The sequence below is a fragment of the Sapajus apella genome, unplaced genomic scaffold (genome assembly GCF_009761245.1).
Source record: "Sapajus apella isolate SASKATOON/1434 unplaced genomic scaffold, GSC_monkey_1.0 scaffold49, whole genome shotgun sequence".
Lineage (NCBI taxonomy): Eukaryota > Metazoa > Chordata > Mammalia > Primates > Cebidae > Sapajus > Sapajus apella.
In genome coordinates, this window is record NW_022436989.1 from 7,186,245 (window position 1) to 7,211,199 (window position 24,955).

The 24,955-nt window shown below is 38.6% G+C and overlaps 1 protein-coding gene across 8 annotated transcripts in view; it reads left to right on the top strand.

The window, feature by feature from the left end:
• RGS7 (regulator of G protein signaling 7) overlaps nt 1-24,955 on the top strand; it is a 533,759-nt gene that overhangs the window by 220,418 nt on the left and 288,386 nt on the right. For all 8 annotated transcript variants that reach the window (XM_032242236.1, XM_032242238.1, XM_032242241.1 and 5 more), the window contains exon 3: nt 17,337-17,433. In XM_032242236.1, coding sequence (XP_032098127.1) covers nt 17,337-17,433 — 97 coding nt within the window. The remainder of the gene's footprint in view (nt 1-17,336; nt 17,434-24,955) is intronic.

Below are 24,955 nucleotides of genomic sequence, written 5' to 3' on the forward strand. Positions count from 1 at the left end.
TTAGGATAATGGCCCCTCTCCTCCATGTTGCTGCAAAGGACATAATTTCGTTCTTTTTTATGACTGTGTAGTATTCCATGGTTTTTATATACCACATTTTCTTTATTCAGTCAACTGTTGATGGACACTTAAGTTAGTTCCATGACTTTGCTATTGTAAGTAGTGCTGTGATGAACCTATGAGTGCAAGTGTCTTTTTTATATTATAAAATGATTTTCTTGGGTAAAAACCCAGTAGTAGGATTGCTGGGTCAAATGTTAGTTTTCTTTTTAGTCAAAACTGGCAAATATTAATAAGTACAGCCTATTTGATTTCTTTTTTTTTTTTTTTTTTTAAAAAACCTCTTTGGAGTTCTCAATAATTTTTTTTAAGTGTAAAGGCATCCTGAGATGAAAAATTTTAGAACTATGAGGTTAGACAGCTCATTGTGGAAGACAGGAGATCTGGCTTTAAATAGAATGAGGTAAGATGGTTGCCAGAGGAGGCCTGGGAGTTGGTTGGTTTAATTGTTTAATTGGGTGGATTTTAAGGATGGAAATTTCTTGCGTATGTTTATTTCCTCATGGAATGTACCCAATAGAATAGGGTCTTACAAACTGCTGGTTGAATCATGTTCCAATTTTGGGTTGTGAAAACATTTAAGAAGGTTGTAACTCATACTTTAATTTTTGTTTAATGTAATAGAATAAAAATAGTAGATTTCACTACCATAGAAAGAATACCTATTGTTTTGTATAACGTTTGTTTCAATTAAATCTGTGTATGTAGGAGTGCACCTGTATGTGCTGGGTCATGATGCAACATGTTTATTTTAGTGTAGATTGCTATAAAAAGTTTTACAGCTTTTGCAGGAAAGGATTGTGTTAGCCCAGCCTGTGCCTGGATTCTGACTTCATGTTTATCTTGATTCTGTGCATCACTGGCTATTGTCCCCAGTGCCGTTGTTTGATTTCCTCTGATTTACGTCTCTCTTGGCTTCTCCACACTGATCTTAGATTAATCTGATATGAATTATATCGCAGCTTTACTTTTTCTAGGGTTGTTTCTTCTTTGTTATCCATGTTTTATTTTCACTCAAGCCTGTACATTATGTTCTTCCGCTTTATCCTGCAGATAGCACTCTGCAGACAATCTGCTTCCGCCAGATTACCAGGAGCTTTCTCACTGCTGCAGTTCTGCTTAAGTCCCTCCACTCAGTGTATCTGATTTGCACTCAGTGTTCAAAGCACGAATCAAAGATCCCTCTCCGGGGAAGTCATTTCTGACCTTTCCTGTCACCATCTCACAATCCACAATAGGCATTCAACATTTCTACATAGTAGATTCACAATAAATACTAGCTGCTTGAGTGAGGTATTCAGAATCATTAAAAGTTTATTTCAATAACTGCCATATGGATTGAATGATGTAGGTTCTGCATAGTTTAAAAAAATCCCGTAATTCCAGGTAGCACTTCCCAGAGAATGTACATGAACAATCAGAAATTGAAGTAAGAGCATTTCAGTGTCCTGGTTGAAATGTAAAGAATTGTATCATTGTGTTCAATCAGATGGAACATAGTCAGTATGATATGTCTTTTCCTCAAATTTCCCCTGAAAGGAGACTGTGTTCAAGGACGTTTATATTTTATTTTAAAAGTAAGCTGACATTCATTTTTGCAGTGTTTTTTTGAGGTATAATATTCCATTGTAATGCTTTGCAAGTATGCCTCCATATACTACCTCATAGAGAGTCCCCTTCTTACCCACTGTGTAGCCTTCAATCGATAGGTTTAATTCGCAGAACCCTAGCTCTGTTATCTCTAAAAAGGAATTAATAATAGTTGTATTATCTATATTACATGGTTGTTAGGAGTAAAATGATGTATATAAGGAAAAATAAGTTATAGTGTTCTATACCACTGTCAGATGACTATAGTTAACAGTAACATGTTATATAATTTCAAATAACTAGGAAGAGGATACTGAACATTTCCAATGCAAAAAAACTGATGAATGTTTTAGATGATGGATATGCTAATTATCCTGATCATGATACATTACATGTATTGAAACATCACTGTGTACCCCATGACTAGGTACAATTATTATTTGTCAATTAAAAAATAAAAATTAAAAAAGAATATATATAAAAGTAGAGGTCAAATTTACTTTATTAGTATGTGAACTGTTGTCTCTTACCCTCTTTTTTTCATAAGTTTGGAGCCTCATAGGAAATAAAGAAGCGAGAAAGGCATTAAGGAAAGCCAGGTCTGGTGCCACAGGTATCTACAGCATTACGAGAGGTCGGGAAGCCAGCAGCCAGAGTCTGCCGGGAGAGACCAACCATGTAATACATGGGAAATGCAGTTTATGGTGCGTTTTCCTTAGCAATGCTTTTCATAGACTTGGTATTCCTTTTAAAACATAAATTGGCATAATAAACTGAAAATTTTTACAGGTGGGTGGTGAGTATCTGCAGGTCAATGTATTCTGTTTATTTTCATATCTATTTAAGATTTCCCACAATAAATTTTCTAAAATTACATTTATAATGCAGGTTGTAGAGTAGTCTAAGTATAGGTGTATTAGTCCATTCTCATACTGCTAAAAAGAACTACCTCAGACTGGGTATCTCATGAAGAAAAGAAATTTAATTGACTCACAGTTTCACAGGCTTCACAGGAAGTATGGCTGGGAGGCCTCGGGAAACTTACAGTCATGGCAGAAAGCAAAGAGGAAGCAAGACCTTCTTCACATGGTGGCAAGAGAGAGCAAGAGGGTTGTGGGAAGTGTCACACACTCTTGTGCCAATTCACTCACTATCATAAGTACAGCAAGGGGGAAATCTGTTCCCATGATCAGTCACCCCCGACCAGGCCCCTCCTCCAGTTCGATGTGAGATTTGGGTGGGGATGCAAATCCAAACCATAGCGATAGGTCACATAAGATTTTGATTCATATGGCTACTTACTCAGTTCACAGATTTTCTACATAGGTCATAGTCATTTTCGTCCATGGCAATTCACCCCTTACACGAACTAGAAAGACACAAGGATGGCCTTTTAAGAAGTGGGGTAAAGAATCTTTACACTCTCAAAGAGAAACAGATCCCAAACAAGGGACCAGGACTGCAACAAGAGCAAGAGAAGCCAGGCTCAAGCTAGTTGCCCCATGTTATGTTACATATCAATACACATACAGTGAGGGGGACAGTCATTTCTTCCCCTGTTGAGAAGTCTGAGTGTTCAGTGCCCACAAAGGTAGGCAAGTGGATTTTTGAAAAAATGAACTGATATTTAGTAGAAGGATAAATGTCTCCTGAAAGAAATCATGGCTCTTAACTGAGCAGTATAATATTGCTGGGTATGGTGTGGTGGGAGTTTAATTTGGTCTTTCAGAACTTGTAAGGTATAAAAATTTAAACCAACAACTTAATTCAGAGGTTCAGCGTAAACCATTCTGTCAACCTGAAATAGCTGCAAGGATCAGGTCTAGTTTTAAAGAGCTTATTCCAGTGAAAAGGTGGGAGTGGCCATCGGAAAAGAGACTCCAGAGAAATGGGGTCAGTGCTCAGAAGTAAAAAGTTGAGGTCTTGCTTATGTAGGCAGAAAACAAATTTAACAGGATTACAGCGATTTCTATATAAGGCTGGTTTATGGGTTACAGCAATGTAAGGCTTGGTTATAGTTTGTTTTCTTTTCTGTAAAGCTTGTTTCCATTTTCTTTCCAATTTAAAGGTATATTTAGCATTCTATCTTAGACAATGTGATAGTCATATAGTCCCTGTGTGAGATAGGTAAGAAGAACGTCAATCTATAATCGCAAAAACAAAGGTTGCAGCTGCCCCATCACATGACTCAGGCCCCATAATCATATTCTTTTAGGGCTCAAAATAAGGTAAAGTTTCAACAGTTTAGATTTTGAATTACTTATTTTGACAATTCTTATACACAGGCATAGTCTATTTCTAAAAAGTTGTTCAACAGGTTACCAAATCAGCATTTTATTTGACCTCAACATCTATTAGTCATAGAGTATTAGAACTGGAAGGGGACTTTGCTTCTATAACAGATGATTTTGGACAAGGATTTACCCTAAATTCTTCTTGGGAATGTAGTGATATGTACAGGAATTATTTTTTAAAGTGCAGAAATAAATGAAGGTCACCAAAATGAAAAAAAAGAAAGGATATGTTTTCAGCTCTTGCTGTAGCAAGAGAATCATCCACCACCACTTGTGTCTAGCAAAGACTCAAAGGCAGGCAGAGGAATGGGAAAGCTTTATAATAAAATGACAGAGATAGAGAGAGACAGACAGACAGAGAGAGACAGAGAGCAAGATCTGATTGGAGGTTGTTGCATGGGGAAGCTGAAAGTGGATATCTTACGTGACTAGATTGGGGAGTGTCTAGCTTTCTCTGGTTTGTCTAGAGTTATAAGCAGAGGCAAAAATTGCGGCAGCTGGTTGTCATTGCCTGAGTCTTGACAATTTTGGTCTGACTTACTGCTGCTCAGCTTGTGGTTTGGCTTCCCAGGCTGGTTGGAGGGGCTGTGGGTTGGAGTTATGTGCTCATATGTGGTCTAACTATTGTCTCTGTATATTCAGTCTCGCAAAAGGTATTGTTCAGAATACAGATGTGATTAAACTAATATTTACCCTGAAGAAACTTTCAGTAAAAGAGAATAGAAGAAATAAGACATATACACATATGACGATAATATAATACACAGTGTGTCATAAGAAGGGAATAAAGCCATAATGGCGACAGAGAAAAGAAGACACCACATTTTCGAATGTTACACTCTCAGAAATAGTGTCATCTCAGAGTTTGCACGGGAAGGAGGAAGGGGAACAGATGCTATGCAGTACGTGTTTTATTAAGGAAGTAGCATTCCCATGTTATTGGGAAGGAGTACAAAGATCCAGCCCAGAAAGGCTAAATTATTTTCCTAACATCATTTATCAGATGACAGACCTGAGATTTGCACATGGTTTTGCTAAGGAACAAAGGCTACACTCTTTCCACTAGAGGTTCTCAAAGTTGTTTATCCATGCAAGTATCAAAACGTTAAGCGAGCAGGTGCAGTTCTAAAATATAGTCAGTATTTTTATTTTTTCTTTAAAACAATAAAAAACAAAGCTATTGTTTTTTATTATTTCAGCTATAGAAAGTAAAGCTCTATGGGGTCCTCTTGGCTGGTGGAAACACATAGAAATTGTCGGTTTTCAGTGGAGGGCAGTTCAAACTATCTAGGTGTCTCTGTGAGACTTTAACACTTACAAAATGGAGAAATAGTTTTAAATAATTCAACATCACTGCCATGACCTTCTGATGTTTGTGTTCTAGCCCTAAGTTAATAGTCACAGGTACCTAGTCATAAGTAAGGCACCTTTTAAATTTTTTATTCATTTCCTCATAGGATCATTGAGAATTGTTGTCAGGAAGGAAGCAACTAGACATTCTGATTTTCTTGGCACCCCTGAGGAAAACAAAATTGTGGTGGATATAAAAGAGCCAGTTATTGGACTAGAAGTTATATGTTTGTATGCCAAGCCCTGGACCTACTGTGCCTTGAGATTTTGTATGATTTAGTCCACCATTCATTCTAATTTTTCTCTTGAGAGCAGAGTGGAATGAATGAATAGTTGAAACTAGGTCCTGTGCAGAACCTTCTTTCATAGAGGGACCAGCAAGAAGGTGCTTTTTCCAAATCCCCATACAAAAGGGCAAATCAGAAAAGTCACATTGAATTTTCCCTGCTTTAACCGTTGAGTGGGTTAGAAAGATCAATATTGCTGTTCAAATACTTCTGAAAAATAGATTCTATCTTCACATTGTAGTGCCTTGAATCAGCAACACTAGCAAAGGTACAATTAAAGTAGAAATCTTTTCCTTTTGCCCTTCTGCAGTTTACTCATTGATCTCAAAGGAATTCTAGGAACTGGAAATTTAAAAAACATTGTACAAAATAAGTAAACCAAGAGTGTCACACAGAGAAAAAGATCAGATTCAGCAACTGCAGAAACGGATTTCCTGCTCTTCTGGGTTCCCCTCCCACAACAGTGTGGGAGCTGTCCTCTCTCTCTCTCTCTCTCTCTCTCTCTCCCTCCCCTATGCATTTGGAATGCTACTAGTCCTGTACCAACCTTGAAAGAACTGAGAGAAGAGTCACTTGCATGATACTCTGCAGTGTTCTAGGCTCTGCATCGTCAAACACATGATGAGAGAGCCTTGTTTTCACCAGCGGTTATGTTTATTGTTCTCAGTCCGTTTATGGGAATAACAGAGATGCTTTTAGACCATCGTGCATATCAGTCTTATTGTCCGGTTTGCAGTGTAGGAGTAGGATGGAAATAAGCATGCATATGATTGTTCTTTCCACCATTAGTCCTGGAGTTGTGTGAAGGTGTTGGAGGGAGAATGTCTGTAACACAGGTATCTGGAAACGGGTCTGTGATGCCCAGTGGCCATCAGTAGATCAAGTTGTTTTACACTTTGGTTTTCTTTTTTTTTTCTTGTAGAGAGGGAGGGTCTTGGTATGTTGTCCAGGCTGGTCTCAAACTCCTGGCCTCAAGCAATCCTTCTGCCTCAGCTTTCCAAAGCACTGCAATTACAGCATGAACCACCTACCTGGCCTCGACCAGCTTCCCTTACAAATACCAAGTGGGGCAGACAATTGTAGGAGCATGTGCTCTGTACAGAACTATTGTAAGGGGGAAGGGCGTGTACCTAGCTCCCAAAGCTTGTAGGTTCTTGACCTCTCTAACCCATAAGAATGGGGAATAGGGTCCCAGAGCCACAGTGAGCTTACCGCTGGAATAAATACCGTGGACCCAAACGGTTTTTGAGAGAGAGAGAGAGAGAAAGTGATTGTGCCATTGGAAATTACCAAAGTCTTCATAATCTAAAGGGAATATTTATGTTAATAAATAACATATATAAGTCGTGTAAAGTAAGGTGAGTTAAAAAATTTAAAAATAAAGATCTCAAGGAGCTTAAGGACTATGATCGTATTCAATTGGAATGAGAGATGTAAGGGAAGGGATAAAGACATATGTCAATAGGAAATTAAAATTTGGAGTGATCCTTGAAGTATAACTGAATTTACACAGGCACAGGTGGAAAAGGGAAGGGTGCAACGGGCACTAGGAAGAGTATGTGAGAAGATGAGGCAGGCAGAAGCAATTGCTGAGCATGTTGGAAGCATGAGGTGTAGTTAGGGAGCGCAAATCATGAGGCCAGAATGACAGTTTGGCGTCCTACGGTGAAGAAATTTGAGTGATGATTTAGCTTACAGAAAATTCATGGGGTGGTCAGGACAATGAAAGTTTTAAACAGTAGATGAAATATTTACACTTGTTACCAAGTTAATTCTCGGATTTACTACTTGAGCAAACTGATGTGAGCTCAAATGGGATCGGGAGGTAAGGAGCTCATGTAAGAGAGAATTTCAAGCAAGTAGTATGTGAACTAAGATGATAGCAAAGGTGGAAATGTGTTTGAGAACGGCTACAGAGACACCTTCCAGAGAGGTTAAAATTGTCAAGTTGGAGAGGCAAAAGGAGAAGGATTCTGACAGAATTCATTATTCTATGCAAGAGTCTTACTCATTCCCATCGTGACGTCAAAGATGAAGTAATTGATTAAAGCATTCATATGCTCTGCCTCCTCCTTTCCTTTATAGCTCTCTATCCTGCCTACCCTCTAGGATCAGCTTAATCTTACCTTTCCCATGAAGCCTTTCACAAATAATTCAGGGGACATTGACAACTCTCCTATTTGAACTTTGACTGCAATGAAAATTAGCCATGAGGCTCCTTTTGAGAGTTAAAGAATTCATACCTCCTAGGAACAAAAAAGAAATCTGGAAACCTAAGTTACTCTGTCACAAACATTTAGTACCCTTGGCGTTTTCTACCTCAGGGGCAAAGACCTACCATGGCCAAAGAGTACAATGTAATTAACAAGGGACTTATATGTAATTAACCAGGTGAATTATTTGGTCATGCTACTTCCTTTTTCTGTCTTTCATATCTGTGAAGACTTATTCGGTTGTTTGGCTTGTCTGTCCAACATCCTTTTCTGCATCAATTTTTGTCTTTCTTTGGCTCGTTTTTTTTGCAACGTAGTTTCGCCCTGTCACCCAGGCTGGGGTGCAGTGGCGGGATCTTGGCTCACTGACACCTTCGCCTCCTGGGTTCAAGTGATTCTCCAGCCTCAGCCTCCTGAGTAGCTGGGACTACAGAGCCACACCAACACACCTGGCTAGTTTTTGTATTTTTAATAGAGATGAGATTTTACCATATTGGCCAGGCTGATCTCGAACTCCTGACCTCAAGGAATCTGCCCACCTTGGCCTCCCAAAGTGCTGGGGTTACAGGCATGAACCTCTGTGAGGCCCTTTTGGCTCTTTCTCATTATTCAGCAATTCCCCCACTCTTATTTTTTGAGACTGCTTTTCTTACACCTTTTTTCTGCTATATAACCATGTATTGTTCAGTGGGTTTGCATATTGAATAAGATGTTAACAAACATCTTTGATTTCTCTGCCCAGCACCCCTTCCACCTCCACCTCCAGTGTTATATATCAAAGATTTGCCCCAAAATTCAGGTATGGAAATTGGAGAAGGAATTTCTCATTGGGTTTATATAAACTTGTCAACATTAAATAATGAGATTCAGAAAATATGATTACGTCTAGATTTTATTTGAGCACAAAGTTTGAGGCTGTCACCACCCGGGTAACAAAGACTCCAAAAGAATGGGGTCAGTGCTCCCAAGTGTGGAAGGTAAGGTTTCACTTATACAGGTAGAGACAGTGAAATGTAACAGAGTTGCAGCATTTTTCATACAAGACCAATTCTTACATCATGTTACAGGAATTTGATTGGTTGTAGTTTACTACATTCCAAGGAAGACTGATTCAACATTTTATAGGGAGGGGTAATGGACTCTTATTTCTGGCACCTTTCAGCCTTTCCTAATAATCATCTACAGCAGAAGAGAGATGGTCTGTAATCTGTAATTGGAGAAGAAGTTGCAGCTGCATGCTCTGTTACTCAGGCCATATAGCCACATTTTTCTCAAAGCTCAAATGATTTAAAGTTGCAGCAGCTTTAAGTTTGAGTTATTTGATTTTACAAACTATAATGCTCATGCTGTAAGGGCAGCCATTTTTGCTGTTCTGTGCATTGAAGAACTAAGACTCTGGGCCGAGAAGAAAAAGTGAAATCACCACAGGAGCAGAGTGGAGGAGGCAGTGAGCATGTCCCGAAGGCGGGCTGCCTGTGAGACCCACTCATGTTCCTGTCTTCGAGTTACAGCAGACATCCAGTACTTACAACACATTTCTTTGTTCATGACAATTTGACTCTGTCACTTGCAACCCAAGTAACCCCAACAAATACAATGAGCATAACTGTTTATTTATCTGTTTATTTTTAATAGAAGTTATATTTCTTGAGATGAATGAAAGAAATGTTTTATTTGAAAAAAAATCTATAAATTAGAAAAAAATACGTGTACTTTATTTCTGCAAAATCACAAAAGGATAAAATTTCTAAACTTCTAAGCTTTCAAATTTCTAATCTAAGCTTTCAAATTTGTGTGTGTTTTTTGTTTTGTTTTGTTTGAGATGGGGTCTCGCCTCTGTCACCCAGGCTGGAGTGCAGTGGCGCAATCTCAGCTCACTGCAACCTCCGCCTCTCGGGATCAAGGGATTCTCCTGCCTCAGCCTCCTGAGTAGGTGGGATTACAGGCACCCATCACTACACGTGACTAATTTTTTTTGTATTTTTAGTAGAGACAGAATTTCACCAATTTGGCTATGCTGGTCTCGAACTTCTGACCTCAGGTGATCCGTCGGCCTCTGCCTCCCAAAGTGCTGGGATTACAGGTTTGAGCCACTGTGCCTGACTGAGTTACTGTTTTTTAAATAAATAAATCTGTATTTAAGATGAACTAGGACAGATTTACATGCAATAAGATTTTACTAGTTTCTATTTTTAGTTATTCATGAAAAAATGGCCGCTTCTTTAATATGAAAAGAGTAATTAATTCTGAGTTAAGATACTGACTGCAATCAACTGTAACATGGGGGAAAATTGTATCAATTAGAAGCAACTTTAATGAATTATTGCAGCAGAAAACAGTTTGTGTTCCAAATTTTAATCTCATTATTCTTATTTAACTTTCATTAGAGACTGACTCTACTCTCTCTGCTTTTACTCATGAATTCAGAAGTGCAAATGATTTTCTTCATTAGAAAGCCTTCCTGAAGTAAAAGTAATTATAGACGGATTTAAATTATGAAAACCTGCCACCACCTAATTCCTCAAGAAATCCAAAAAGCACTTTAGTGATCATTTCTCCTATTTTCATAGCTAGCACTTAAAATGACAGTACACATTGTAATCTGAAAGTGCGTACACATAGAAAAAACCCATTCAAGCTGCCCGTTTAGTCTCCCATTTACATCTCCAAATGCCTGTCCTTAATGGTGGTTATAATGCAAAGTTGGAAAACTTCTTTTGAAATTTTGATTGATTCATTTCTTTTTCAGAACTATAGAGTACAAAACGTTTTAGCTTTACTTCATACACGTTTTGCCTACAGTCAAGGTGCCTCTGTAAAGCTATTGGCTTAATGAAATCAATAATAATGATATTGTGGTAAAGTGCTGGCAAATATAGCTACAAGTTAATTTAATTAAACTCCCATGATTGTTTAGGGCATTAGAGAACTGGAAAGACTTCAAGGCAGTGATTTTGTTTTCATCAATATGTGGGAGCCCTGTCTGGCGGCCCTTCTTGAATGATTACTAACTCTCTTCAAAGAAGATGTACCTGCATAATATGCTCCTTCTTTCATTCCTCCAAGTGTGCGGGCGGGGACTGTTTAACCTCAACCGTGTTTGAAGTACATTATAAGCTTGAAGTGACATCTAAACTTTTCCAAAGGAAATGATAATTATGAATTCCTGGGAAAAGAGCAGGGTGTTGAAGTTCAATAGTGCCTTTCATCTTGAGGGCTTACACATGGCAATGAACTTGAGTGTCACATCTGCAAACAAGAAGACAGCCTCATAAACAGCCACTGATTTACTCTCTTGCGTTAAAGGAAGAAATTCCTCTAACAAGTAAGCTGAAGAATCCCTGCATTAAAGCAGAAAGAATAAGAGGGATAAGAGTGTTTTAAACTGCACTACGTTTAGCTATTCTGTGTCACTATTTCTGATGCTAATAATGTATTTTTTCACAAAAGTTAGCTACAAAGAAAAAAAATTTAACAAACATCTCAAGATTAAATCTTAAATTAACTTCCACTTTTGTTTGAGGCTCTCAGAAAAAGCAAAGATATGCCTTAAACCAAAATGCACCAATCCCCTCTCCTCTTTTTAAAGTGAGCCTCCATTATGGACCAGGTACTTTATACAGTAGGAATGCAAAAGTGAGTAAGGTAAGAATTTCTTTCCTCCAGAGGTTTACATCTAAGGAAAAACAGATAGTTTTAGTAGTTAATGAAATATAGAGGGGTCTGTAATACAAGCATAAGAAAGTTTTGAATGAATTCAGCAACAGATACTATCAAAACTACTTTGCAAAATACAGTTAACTTTTACTTTTGTCACACATTATGAATCGGTTTGCATTAAAAATGTAAGTCTTGCAAAGAGCAATCAATTTAATTCATTTTTTAATCTTCCAAATAACTTCAAGAGGCAAATTTATCAAGATTAGAACAAGGAGATTCTCATTTTGTTAAACATGAATGCAATTTTATTTCCTCTTTAAGTATGATTTTTTTCATAGCTTACATAGCCTTTGCTTATATGCACAAATATTTTCCCTGACATTTCTTCCAATCAAAGCCCCTGTTTTTCAGGGGCCAACATGAACTCAGTTTTCTGCAAGAAAGCAAAGACAGAGCTTATGTATAGGCATCTCTCACTGCTTATTGGTTGACAATTTATAGCATTTACTAAATATTTGCACTTAAGTACAGCATCTTTGCCCCTGTACCTTCCTAGTACAGTGATGAGCGAAGAAAATTATGTTGTTGATGATGATGGTGGCATTATAGTGCAGCAAACATTTAATTAGCATTGTCTCACTAATTCTCACCCTCGATAAGATGTATACAACTTATTATTATCTCCATTTTACAGATGAGTTAACTGAATCTTTGAGTATTAAATTAACTCACCTGTTTGGACGGCTTGTAAGAAGCACAGTCAGGATTCAAACTCTGGTCTAACTGGCCTACATGCATGCTTTCAATAACTATAGTTTGTATTGAAACTTGGGAAACAAATTCATTTATATACAGTCTTGTTTGATTTATTATTTCATTTTATTTATTTTGAGACAGAGTCTCACTCTGTAACCCAGGCTGGAATGCAGGGGCAGGATCACAGCTCATTGCAGCCCTGACCTTCCAGGCTCAAGAGATCCTCTCACCTCAGCCTCCTGAGTAGCGCGATCGCAGGTGCCTGCCTCCACGCCCAGTTAATTTTTGTATTTTTTTGTAGAGATGGAGTTTTGCCGTGTTGCCCAAGGGGGTCTCACACCCCTGAGCTCAACTCATCCTCTTGCATCGCCCTCCCAAAGTGCTGAGGTTACTGGTGTAATCGGAGCCAGCATGCCCGGCCCGGCCTTGTTTAATTTAGTAGCTTCATCTATTTGTCTCTACCAGGGAATTGGCTCTTTGACTCAATGTGGAAACGTACCTACTTCTAAATGCTGATGATTATTTCCAGGCTTAAATAATTTTGTAGCTAGAAGAAATCTTACAGATCACCCACTTCAGACTTTTTATTTTAAAAGTAAAGAAAATAGCCCTCAGAAAAATCCTTGGTGACCCAAGGCATGCCAGCTCTCCTGTCCATGTCCACAGTCCAGTGTTCTCTTCTCCCATGTTCAGTTTCCTCACCCTGGGAAACAGGCTTATGAAGCAAAAACACACAACTCAGTGGCATTTTAATGAATATATTCATGTGTGTAATATGTGTGTGTGTATACACACACACACATCTATACATGCATATATATAGGTGTGTGCATGAATATATACACATGTACATATATATGCATATGCGTACATATATATGTATATGCATACATATATATATACACATATATACTTGTGTGTATGTATATATACATGCCTGTATATACATATATATACACACATACACAGAGATACACACACACACATGTGAGAGATACCTGAGGTACCTGAGTCTTTTGGCCTTAAAGTGTCTCAAATGTTTTCATATTTATTGGAGTTGTTTTTTACTATCTCTCATACTTCTTACTGTCTAACTAACTTGCTCTATTTTTTTTTGCCTCCTTTAAGCATTTTTTTCTCATCCAATTGCTCTTGCTAATGAGAAAACAGACCACCAAGCATGCTAAAGTCATGCTTAATGTAAAAATTAGTAGACTGTGAGTGAATGCTTAAGGAAACGTCAGTGGATAAGATGGATGTGTTTTTTTATGTGACCTTGGTGACTGTGATAACCAAAACGAGTGATTGAGTCATAAATCTCAATCATTGAGGCTTGCTGAGCCAGCTTGAGGACAAGTTACGGATGCCTGTGTGGCTGCTTTTCCCAAAGAGGTTCTCGGAAGGTTTAGTAGTTATACATTTCCTTAAAAGGCAGGAGGCAACAGTGAGAGGAATGGTTACATACTTGTGAGACTTTAATTAGGGCCCTGGAAGTTTACATTTTACATAAGATAACGTGAACATTTGAAAAACAAGGGAATGGAGGGAGCAGACATCTTAAGGAGGAGTGAAGGAATGCATAATCTCATTTTAGCTTTGTCTGTACTGGGAAGATAAGTCATTAATGGACATTTTCAATGTGGAATCTTTCAAAAGGGTCAGTTTCTGCTTAGCCCTTGGAGAAGAAAGCCTAATGGTGGTTAGTGAGGGAGGGCTACAGCGAGGTGTGCCCAACCCGCATTCCATCATGGCCATGAGCTTAGCTTCCAGGGTTTCCCTGGGGTCCCTTCAGTCATTTGAGGGCTAGAATTTTATTATTCTTTCCTCATAGATTTTAATTTTTAGAAAGCAGGTTTTGGTTTTCTGTATGTGTCTTTGTTTTTTCCTGTGTTTTGTTGTTTGTGTTTGTCTCATTCTAGGCTATGGCAAAGTTCATGGATGAATCATGTCTGAAAAAAGATAACAGCTGAATGCATGTACATTTTCACATTTTCAGTCTAGAACACCAATCCTATTTTTACTTAAGTTAAAATTTTTTTCTATTGTGGAAATTATGACTCAGAAAAATGGAAGATTTTGAAATACAGCCACAGAAATCACTTTTACTTTCCAGCCTCCTATTCTCACTCCTTTGGGATCCAATGAACTGAGAGGGGATGAGACTGTACAAAGAAAATGCTGCCACTCGTAGTGTGCACCGTAATTCAGCCCAACCAGAGGGGGCTGTTGCCACATCTCTAGGTGCTGAGACAAAAATGGGAGTCAGAGAGGTTTCCGTGTCCCTCTAATCCAGCCTGCTTTAAACCATTAAGGAGATAATACAAGGGTTTAGAGGCTGATATGGGGCAGGACAAAGCAGCTTATTCTGCATTTCTGAACATTGTGGCAGGTCAATCATGAGCAAATAGTAACAACATAAAAAGTCGTGAGAGATCTTTTATTACATGAGAAGTAGGCTATTTGATATTTGGTTACTGTTGGTGTCTTTTTGAGGCCTGATAAAAGCATCTTTTTTTAAGACGAAGTCTCACTCTGTCTCCCAGGCTGGAGTGCAGTGGTGCAATCTCAGCTCACTGCAACCTCTGCCTCTGGGGTTCAGGTGATTCTCCTGACTCAACCTCCCAAGTAGCTGGGATTTCGGGTGCACACCACCACACCTGGCTAATTTTTGTATTTTTATTAGAGACGGAGCTTCATCATGTTGGCAAGACTGGTCTGGAATTCTCAACCTCAGATGATCTGCCTGCCTTGGCCTCACAAATTTCTGGGATTACAGGCGTGAGCCATAGCACCCAGCTGCATCTTTTTATACTTGAATTCTGAGCCAACTGAGAACCACAGCCATAAAGACAGGCACGTAGGGGTCACAACATCACTCTGATTGCTGATAAAGGTGTTATGGAAGAATGTGCATAAGTCAACGTTAATCCTCAAACACAATCCTTAGTAGACTTACTCACCTACCATGGCGGGCATCTCTACATCAGCTGAGTTTTATGTGGGCTTCTAGCCAAGAGAAGAATGGGCCCTGCCGGCCAGTTTCTCATTCCCAGCTCTTCTGTCTGATAAGTCAGCTCAGCTCCTGTGGAGTAAATTAGGGGACAGACAGGCAGGCGAATTAGGGTTATGGTGCTCCTTCCTCATGAAATGAAACATGAAGATGGAGAATAAGCATCCCCAGATATCATGAATGTTCATGGACATTTAATCTAATATTTATTGTTCTATATATGTACTAGGCTTTATGTATGTTGTGTCATTTGCCCTTAAAATACTTTACCTCACCCTAGGCCCAGTGCAGTCCCATGAAGAACACTATAAAGGAATTATTATAAGTATTATTAACACCATTTTATGGATCAGAAAACGGAGTCTTAGAGAGGTTATTTAACTTAAAGAACATAGATAATAATTAGGAGAGTTAAAAGTCAAATACAAACCTGTGTTTCCTTAAAACCCATTCTTTCCACACCCCTAGTTATTTGTCATAGTAATACATCTGTTGATACCAAGCACATTAGATTTGTTAGCTGAAAACCATTCTAAAGCTGAGTTGATGGAAATTTGGTAATTCATTAATACAAAGTTTAGACTGATTTTTTTTAAGTTTTTACTTTGAAATAATTTTAGATGTACAGAAAAGATATAAAGATAGCAGAATTCCCATATACCCTTTACTCAGCTTCCCTTAATGTTAATATCTTACATAACCATAGCATAATTATCAGAACAAGAAATTAACATTGGTACAGCACTATTAGCTAAACTACGTACTTTACTCCAGTTTCACCTTGGTTGTCACTATGGACTGAAGTGTTTGAGAGTAGGAACTGTATTGTATGCATTTTTATATCCACAGTGCCCAGTAGTATATCTAGTTTAGAGTTAATGATAAGTGGTTGTGAAATGAATAAATGGATGAATGGATTTTAAGTCCCATACTACAACTTGTGTGTGTTTGTGTGTCTACGCATCTCACAGGTTTAGAAGCACATGAGGAAAGTCTGTGGCTATGATTTGAATGAATGAATGTTCTTCAAAACTAAATTCCACATTAACTTTATGAAGCACAGGCCTTTAGAACTGTGAGCAGTTTGTAAAAGTAAAAGAGTGTACAGCTAGTGCTCGATTTATGACCACGATCGGGACAGGCAGACCGGTCGTAACATTTGGTCGTAAGTTGAGTAGGTTATATGTACAGTTGAAATGGTGCACACGGAGATGGTAGTGCTGCCGGAAGCTGGTCCGCACTGTCGTACGCCCAGCTAGGCAACGTTTGTGCTGCCAGACGTGGAGCAGTCGTGGCTGGCGATTGTGGTTGTAAAGTCGAATGGTCGTAAGTTGCATAGGTCATAAGTCAATCAATACCTGTACTAACAAGATGGATACAAAGATAAAGTGGAATCTAGTAAATGGGCAGAAGCCTGTGGTATTACATTCATTTTATTGTGTATATAAATGTGTGTGTGCATATGTGTGCGTACATGTATGTGTATGTGTACTGGTGTGCATATATGTGTGCATGTGTGGCAAATATGTGCACATGCATGTGTGTATGTACATGAGAGTGTGTATGTGTGTGTGTTTCATAACACACCTCAGTAAGTACCTGGACAAGAGATGTAATAGTAGCTGGCAATCAGTCCTGGATTTCTAGGCAGGTTTTGGAGCTTTATTGTAAAACAAATTCATGGAAAATCTCTTGCTTGAAGAAGCAATTCAAGCAGATGCTTTTAAGGCTCTACTTTCTTTTGCACTGACTTCAGTAGAGATAACATTAATGAAGCATGAATCCGCTATGACAATGGTTTCTAAAGACTTGAGAAATAAATACTCTTTCAGCTTAACCTTTATAACCAAAGTACATGAAGTAAGGAGAGAGGCAATATTCAAAGCACACAATTCCTATTGGTAGCTTAACGGACTCTAAAATGGCCATTTTTCTTGCTGTTTCCTCCATCTCTTTTTAACAGAACTTAAACTATTAATGTGGCAAAAACTAGAAAGGCAAGATATATGGCATTATTCTTAGTTGGGCAAAATGAATACAAAATTGTTACGAGAGCTGATTTTTTTTCAAAAAAGTTCAAATTCATAAAGGTTTTAATTATGTTATTGTTGTTTAGATGGAAGACGTCATAGCACGTATGCAAGATGAAAAAAATGGAATTCCTATTCGTACGGTCAAAAGCTTTCTTTCCAAGATACCTAGTGTCTTCTCTGGTAAGTCTGCATAGAGCATAGCTCTATTTTTTCCTGTAACTCTTAGATAACTGTTTAAAACTGATTGCAGCTGTTCACGATTGAAACTCTCTCTCCAATCCATTATTCAATAACCACTTACAAAATGCCCATGGCATGTTTATCGTCATGTGAGACGTTTGAAATGACAGTAAAGCAAAACACCAAAAATTATGACCCTGCTGTAGATTAATTTGTAAAGGCAGAATGAACAAATGTGAAGTAAAACAATATTAACATAAATAAAGATGTGTAAAAGCCAATGTTACGAAGGTTGTGTATGGAGATTAGGAGGGTGAAAAAAAATCAGTGATTTCTTTTTCCTGACTGATGGGGAGTCAGGAAGGGGTTTCTACAGAGCAGTGGTGAGCTGTTTGAAAGATGAGAAAGAGCCTTATTCGCTCAAGACCACAACAACCACCAGCTGTGTTCACAGAAATCGACAGTGACCAAACTGCAGAGAACTTGGGTCAGGTTATGAGGGTCTTTGAAAGCTAGCCAAAAGAATCTAACTCTGATAAAAGGGGAAATATAGAGACATTTAAAATTTTTTACAGAGGATGTTGTGATGAAAATGCTTGGAATAAACTGGCATTCCGTAAGGGCAGTAGCCACTGTGACAAGGGTACGTCTTTGGCAGGAATAGTTTGGGTGCCCGGTCCTGATATCCAAGGGCTAAAGGAATAGAGAAAAAAAGCATAGGGGTTTGGTGAATGGGGGGCGTGCAGAATAAAAGAGGTAGCCCAATGGATTTTTGTTGTTGTTGTTGGTTTATTTTTAAATGGAGAGACTGAGAGATAAAAGAATCATTATCCAAAGTGGGGAACCCCCATGGGTTTGATTGGCAGTGCCTATAGAAACCCAAGGCAAAATGAAGAGTAATAAGTTAAACATCTGTGCTCTGACTCCAGGAGGCCTGGGTTGTACTGGGGCATGGCCTGGTACAGCTTAGGGAGGAGGTGAGATCAGACAGCCCAATGCCTCAGCAGAGAGGAGTGAGAAAAAGGCAGCTGCTCAGTGTGGGTGGGAAGGGTGCTTGATGGGATTCCTGTACAAGGGTTGTGGGCTGCTTCCTCATGACCGGGATCAAGGGAAGATTCGTGATCAGGAGGCTGCCAAGTCTGGGAAGAAGGCAGAGAGCAGGACAGGAAAAACAGGGAAGCAGGCCTCCGTGCTGGAGTTTGAGAGCCATGTTGCTCTCAGAAACAAGAGAGGGAGCTTAGAGCCGAGAGCTACCGTGGAATGACATTTTGCTCTAACTAAATGTGTCCTCCTTTTTCCCTGTGACTCCCTCTTACTCCCACTTTGTTCCAGTTTCTTGCTTTTTCTTAATGATGCCTTGTACTTTTCACATCTGCGGCTTCATTCCGTCTCTCCTCCTCACCGTCCCACGTACAGGCCATTCTGACTGTTCAATTCCATCCATTCTTCAGTAGTCAGTTCAGAGAGCTCTGGTGAAAACTGTCCTGAGCCTTTTGTCTCTGTGCTCTCAGAGACCTTAGTTTTTTGCATCTCTTAAAACAGTTCTTATGCTCCACTTTGTCTTAAAGTTATTTTGTATATGTCCTATATCTCTAGCTAAACCTTAAACTCCGTTTGGTCAAGGACTCAGAGAGTTCGCTTCACATCTAATCACACATATAAAAATGCTACTCATATATTGATGAGCTAATGAAAGGGATGAACATATCTCCTTTAGAATTCAGGCAGATAAATGCACTGTGTGGCCCACCTGCACTGGGAATTATGGTCAGTTTAACTGTGCGCAGCCTATTTAGAAGCATCCTAATTTGGGAATTATGAAAATACATAGGCTAGACAAAAAAGGTTTGCTCCTCTGATTAAGCTTGTGCACATTTGAGATATCCACTCTATTGGAGTCTAAAATTTTTGTTTGAGTTCTTCAGATAGCAATATCTCAACAGCAAGCTGTTGGAAGAATTCTTGGTTGACAACATTAAGATTTTAATTGAAAAATAAGATTGGACGTATAGATTGAAAATTAACCTGGGAATCTCTAATAATTGTTTTAATGTTTACTGATATAAAATAACATTGGTAGCTATTAAAAGAAAATATCAGTGACATTTTTGAGGTTAATGTAATTAGATCCAAGTAATCATTTTTTGTTCCCTGGAAACTTTGGGGGTGCTTTCTACCTCGTAGGTTCAGTTAGATGCTTTGTCGTGGATTTAGTTGATGTATCTAGTATTATGTCTAGCACTTCTCAGCTTCTTTATGTTAATATTCCCAAGTTATAATGTTTTCGGGCTCCATCCACTTTACTAGAAGTTTTCAGTCTTTTCTAGTAATATCTCTCCCCAGATATTTCTTATAATCCCTGGGGATCATTAATTCTTCTGTTCTTTTGTGGCCCAACTTGCAGCTGACTGCTGGCTTTCCCAGTTCTTTCGGCTTCTCCCTTCTCTCCCTGAGCATGCTTCGTGGTCCACTGCAGAGCTTCTAATGAAACAAGGAATCCGCTAGCTTCATGGCCCTTAGCAGAACCAGAAACCAGTTGTGAAGGCCTGTGATAAGTGAAAGGAGGGCAAGGCAGTCGTGGACCGGAGTCAATCCGTGCTATGAACCGTTCCATAGGGAAGGAAGGATCTCAATCGTCGTTTATCTAACTTTCTCAAGTTACCAATCTGTGCTCGTTAAAGGCTTATTACTTCCATGGACCATTAGTATCAGAATCACTTGGAAACTTACAGGGAGAGATGTGTTCAAGAATGCAAAATCCCAGCCAGACTGTTCCAGCGTTCTATGCCACTGAAGAAGGACTATAGTTAACAGTAATATATTACGTAGCTTCAGATAGCTAGGTGGACATTGAACGGTCCTAACGGAAATAAATGATAAATATTTAAGATGATGGATATGTCGATTACTCAAAGATGTTAAATGCTTATCATTTCTCAAACACTTCTTATCACCATACATTATTTGTTTCTTGTTTTTTGTTCTGTTTTGTTTTTTGAGAGTCTTGCTCTGTCACTCAGGCTGGAGTGCAGTGGTGCAAACATGGCAGCCTCGCCCTCCTGGGCTCAAGTGATCCTCCTGCCTCAGCATCTCAAGTAGCTGGGACCACAGGCACGTGCCACCACACCTGGCTGATTAAAAAAAAATTTCTTTTTTTTTTTTTTTTTTGGTAGAGACAAGATCTCACTGTGTTTCCCAGACTAGTCTTGAACTCCTGGGCTCAAGTGATCTTCCTGCCTCGGCCTCCGAAAGGCTGGGATTATAGGCATAAGCCACTGTGCTTAGCCCTCATACATTATTTGTGTCAAAATATCACTATGTACCCCATTAATATGTGCAATTATTATTTGTTAATTTAAAAAGAAAATGCAGTCTCTGGACCCATTCCCAGATGTACTTTACATTGAATACGAAAGTTTAAGACGTATTGCCTTAAAGTGCACCCACAGAAGCTGGGCAGCTCTGGGGAGCATGCTTGTTTTATTGAGGGCTCTGGGATCACAGACCATCTTGCTTCTGCCAGTCTTTCTCTTTGAAGGGCTCTAATCATCTCTGCAGCATGGTGTCAAACAAGGCCACCCCAATCTATCTAATGACATTTTTAAAAAGTTTTACTTGGGGAAGAAAAAAGCAGTTAAGAAGAAGAATCTAGTTCTTTCTCCTTCCTTTCCTCCCAAGCTGAGGGTCTCTGTTGCCCCTAAGATTGCTAGTTTTCAACAGCTTTGTGGAGGAATGGACACTATCCAACTCCACTGGACAACTCCCTTGTTTCAAAGGAAAATATAGGTCGTGGTGGCCAGGTAATGCGCATATCCACCTCAAGTAAAAACAGCTGTGTTGAGAAAGGGACAACATAACCCAATTCCCCCGTAACATCTGTGATCCAGACCCAGAATCACGTCAAAGAATGCTGTGACAAATATAATCAACCTAATAATAGGGTTCGTGTTTTGTTTTTGTTTTTCTTGCTAAGTGCATTTTGTCCAGTAAAATAGCTAAGACTTTTCTCTCTCTCCCTTTTTTTTTTTTTTTTTGGGTTTTGGAGTTGTTTATTTCAACCTCCTAGTTTCCATAGTCCCAAAACCATAGGAAAATATCTTTGGATAATTCCTCTCTGCCCGTTCCTTGAACTCTGAGATGAGAAATGTCCTTGAGTGGATCCAATCACAGCATTGCCTTTTTCTCCAGAAGTGCCTTCTCAGGTGCAGAGTTAGCTCAGGCAGCTCCGTAGGTTATTTGTGAGCTGGTGTCTCAGGGCCAAGGAATGAGATCAGTGGTGTATGTACACTGACCAGAATATGGCTAACAACCCTCTCTCCTGGGATTCTATTGAGATTCTCAGAACTTTGGTGAAGTGTGTGTGTGTGTGTGTGTCTGGCACTGAGGCAGTGTAAACCTAGGGGCTGAATAGTGACCCCGTGCAGAGAGCAGCAAAGGAAGCTTGTCTGCAGTTGAAAATAGTAAACCATGTCAGGAAGGAGAAGCAGAGAGTACTGGGTTCCTGGTAGCTTTGCAGCTCCTGCCCCAATCCTCAGGCACAGTCCTGTAATCTGCACAAATTTCCTTCTGGTTTCTTCAGCTCCTTCAATCCTCCACAGCAACATCTACCTTTTGTTTCACTGTGTTTTCAACTTCGACTTCCCTTTTCTGCTTTAAACTTTTCCCATCTCAGTGTTTCTTCTAATTATACTTAGGACTCATCCCCCATAGCACACGTATTGGACACAAAGTACTTATAGTTGCCAAAAAAAAAAAATGGAGTACACATAAAAAAATATTATGAAAGGAGAATATTTGGGATTGATCTGATGCTGCTGCTCTGGAGTATGGCTGGAACAAATTCATTGGGGAAGTTCTTAGGAATGCAGATTCCAAACACAAACTGCAGATATTCTAATTCATTAGTGCTGAGATGGAACCAGGGGATCTATAATTTTTGTTTTTATTTTACTTTTTTTTTCTCCCCGATCAAATAGTTCAGATTGTAGAAATCTGCATTTTTAAGCTGATTTTTAAAATATAGGATTGGTGGCCTGCTAGTCTTAGGTGCATGCTATGTTTTTCTTGATGTTTTTAATTCAATTCAATGAACATCGATCCAATACTCACTATGTTCCAGTAACTCTACTGTGTTTTGAGGGCTGGTATTTTGGCGTTGCTGGGGAAATAGGTTACATATTCATTGGCAGTAAATGTTTGACTGGTAGGATGAACCAAGGTAAGTTCCTTTAGCAGAGGTTAAAAAAGTCAGTTGTAGGACCAGAACTGTTTACATGCTATCACTTTATAATCTCATCTTCAACAAAGAACTTGAATTGTCTGTCCTTAACTACCAAAAACAAAAAAAAAAAAAACAAAAAAAAACAATCTTTAAGCAGTTTGAGCATAATGGTATCAAAGCCTTTAGAGCAGGCAGATAGATGATTATTTGTATCTTATTTTGTGACTTCTGCAAAGTTGTACTAAAAGACATTTCTTTCATGTTTTCTGTTTCTAATGAAAAAAAATCAATGAAATAAATGTATTTTATAATAAACCACTAAGAAAATTGCCTTTGAAAATAAACTGACTTCTTCCTTTTTAAAAGCAGTAATATATAACCTGTATTTTTCTTTTCCTTTTTTCTGTAGTTGCCAAGAAGTTCATTGCTAAATTTAATGTTTCATTCTTACTTTTTCCCATGTGATTCATCACTGACATATTTACTTTCTTTGACCTCTAATTGTTTTTTCCTATCTTTTATTGTTGTTCTTTTAATTTTGTTGTGGGAGGGGGCTATATTGTAAATTGCTTCAAGTCGTGTTTTGAAGGCAGGTAAGGAATAAATCTTGAAGAGGCATCTGAGAAGTGTCTGCTTTGTGTTAAAGAGTGGTTTTGCCCAGAATCCTCCCCATTCAAGTGGGGATACATCTTGGCTTTGAACAACTGCTCTATCACAATATAAAATAAAAGATGAAGTTCAAATATTATTGCCTGAGAGTTTCATAAAAGTGCTCAGTCAGTGTTTATACCATTATGCCTTCAAATTGAAAAAAATAACTATATAGCTAAAAATATATTTGCAGATTTTGCTGAAGATTTTCTGTAAATGAAATCTGTAAGTCTTATTCTGGCATGATAGCTATTTCCCTAGAATTCATATCCTGTAACTTACAGTGTTTATGCGTTCTCTCATATGAACATCTTTGGTAAAGCAAACTATGACAGTCATACCAGCTAAAAATCCTTTGTACTTAAAACTCTAAATTTGAGAAGAATAGAGATACAAATCCAGATGAAGCATAAAAAATTATGAATAAAAGAAGAAATGATTAATTTTACATTTGTAAGATAGTTGCTCCATTTGTGATACTGTTTTAAACTATACCATTTACCTTGGCTACAGGCATATTTTAATGAATTAAAACTGACAACACAGGTTGAAATAGTGTTGCTTAACAAGAAATTGAAATAGTGCATGGTTTCTTGAGTGCTCTATTCTAAAAAATATATTACATTACAATAATATCAAATACTATTTGGATATAAATGTGCTGATTCATAATCATGGGTGTTTTACACATTTTAGGTACATTATATAATAAATAGGCTTTAAACCCTGATGACCAGAATGATTGCTTTTTAAATATTTTAAACAATATTTTAACATTTCTAAATAGTTTGAATGAGCCCTTGAGATTCTTTTAGTAATAAAGTTGGGTTTTTGGTTGGTTGGTTTGAGGCGGAGTCTCTGTCATTCAAGCTGGAGCTCAGTGGCACAGGCATGGCTCACTCCAGCCTCAAATTCCTGGGCTCAAGCCATCTTTGTGCCTCAACCTCTAGAGTAGCTGGGACTACAGGCATGTGCCACCACATCCAGCTAATTTTAGAATTTTTTGTAGTGATAGGGTCTCACTAAGTTGCTCAGGCTAGTCTCAAACTCCTGCTCTCAAGAGATCCTCCCGTCTCTTCCTCCCAAAGTGTCAAGATTACAGATGCAAGCTATTGCGCCCGGCCAGTTTTACTACTTTGATGACATCTATTATTTTTATTTACTTTGGAGAAAAATAGTAGTTAGTAATTTGGAAACCTACTATGTGGTTAGTGGCTTTAAATGCATTAGTTTTATTGCTTTCAACACTTCAAGGTAATTATTGTTTTTCTCCATCTCCTAGAGAAGGCAACAGAGGGTCAGAGAGTTTAAGCTTTTGGCCCCATTTTGAACAGTTTACTGATATGTAAACCGTGGTGGGTCTGAGGCAAAATCCCATTTTCTTTCTCACCACCCCATGGGTAACCCCATGTGCATTGTCCTTCACATGACGTACTGTGTTGTTGCATCACGACACACACACAGACGTCAGAATTGGTAGGATTCTGGGTACCGAAGACTCTTACATTCCTCTCCAAATAGGCTTCTGTTCCAGATGTAACCCTATGGAGTACTCATCAAACACACCTGAGCTTCTGTCTCCATTTTTACCTCTAAGGAGCAACATGACCTTGAATAACCCACTATAGTTATTTCACCTGTAAAATTTCG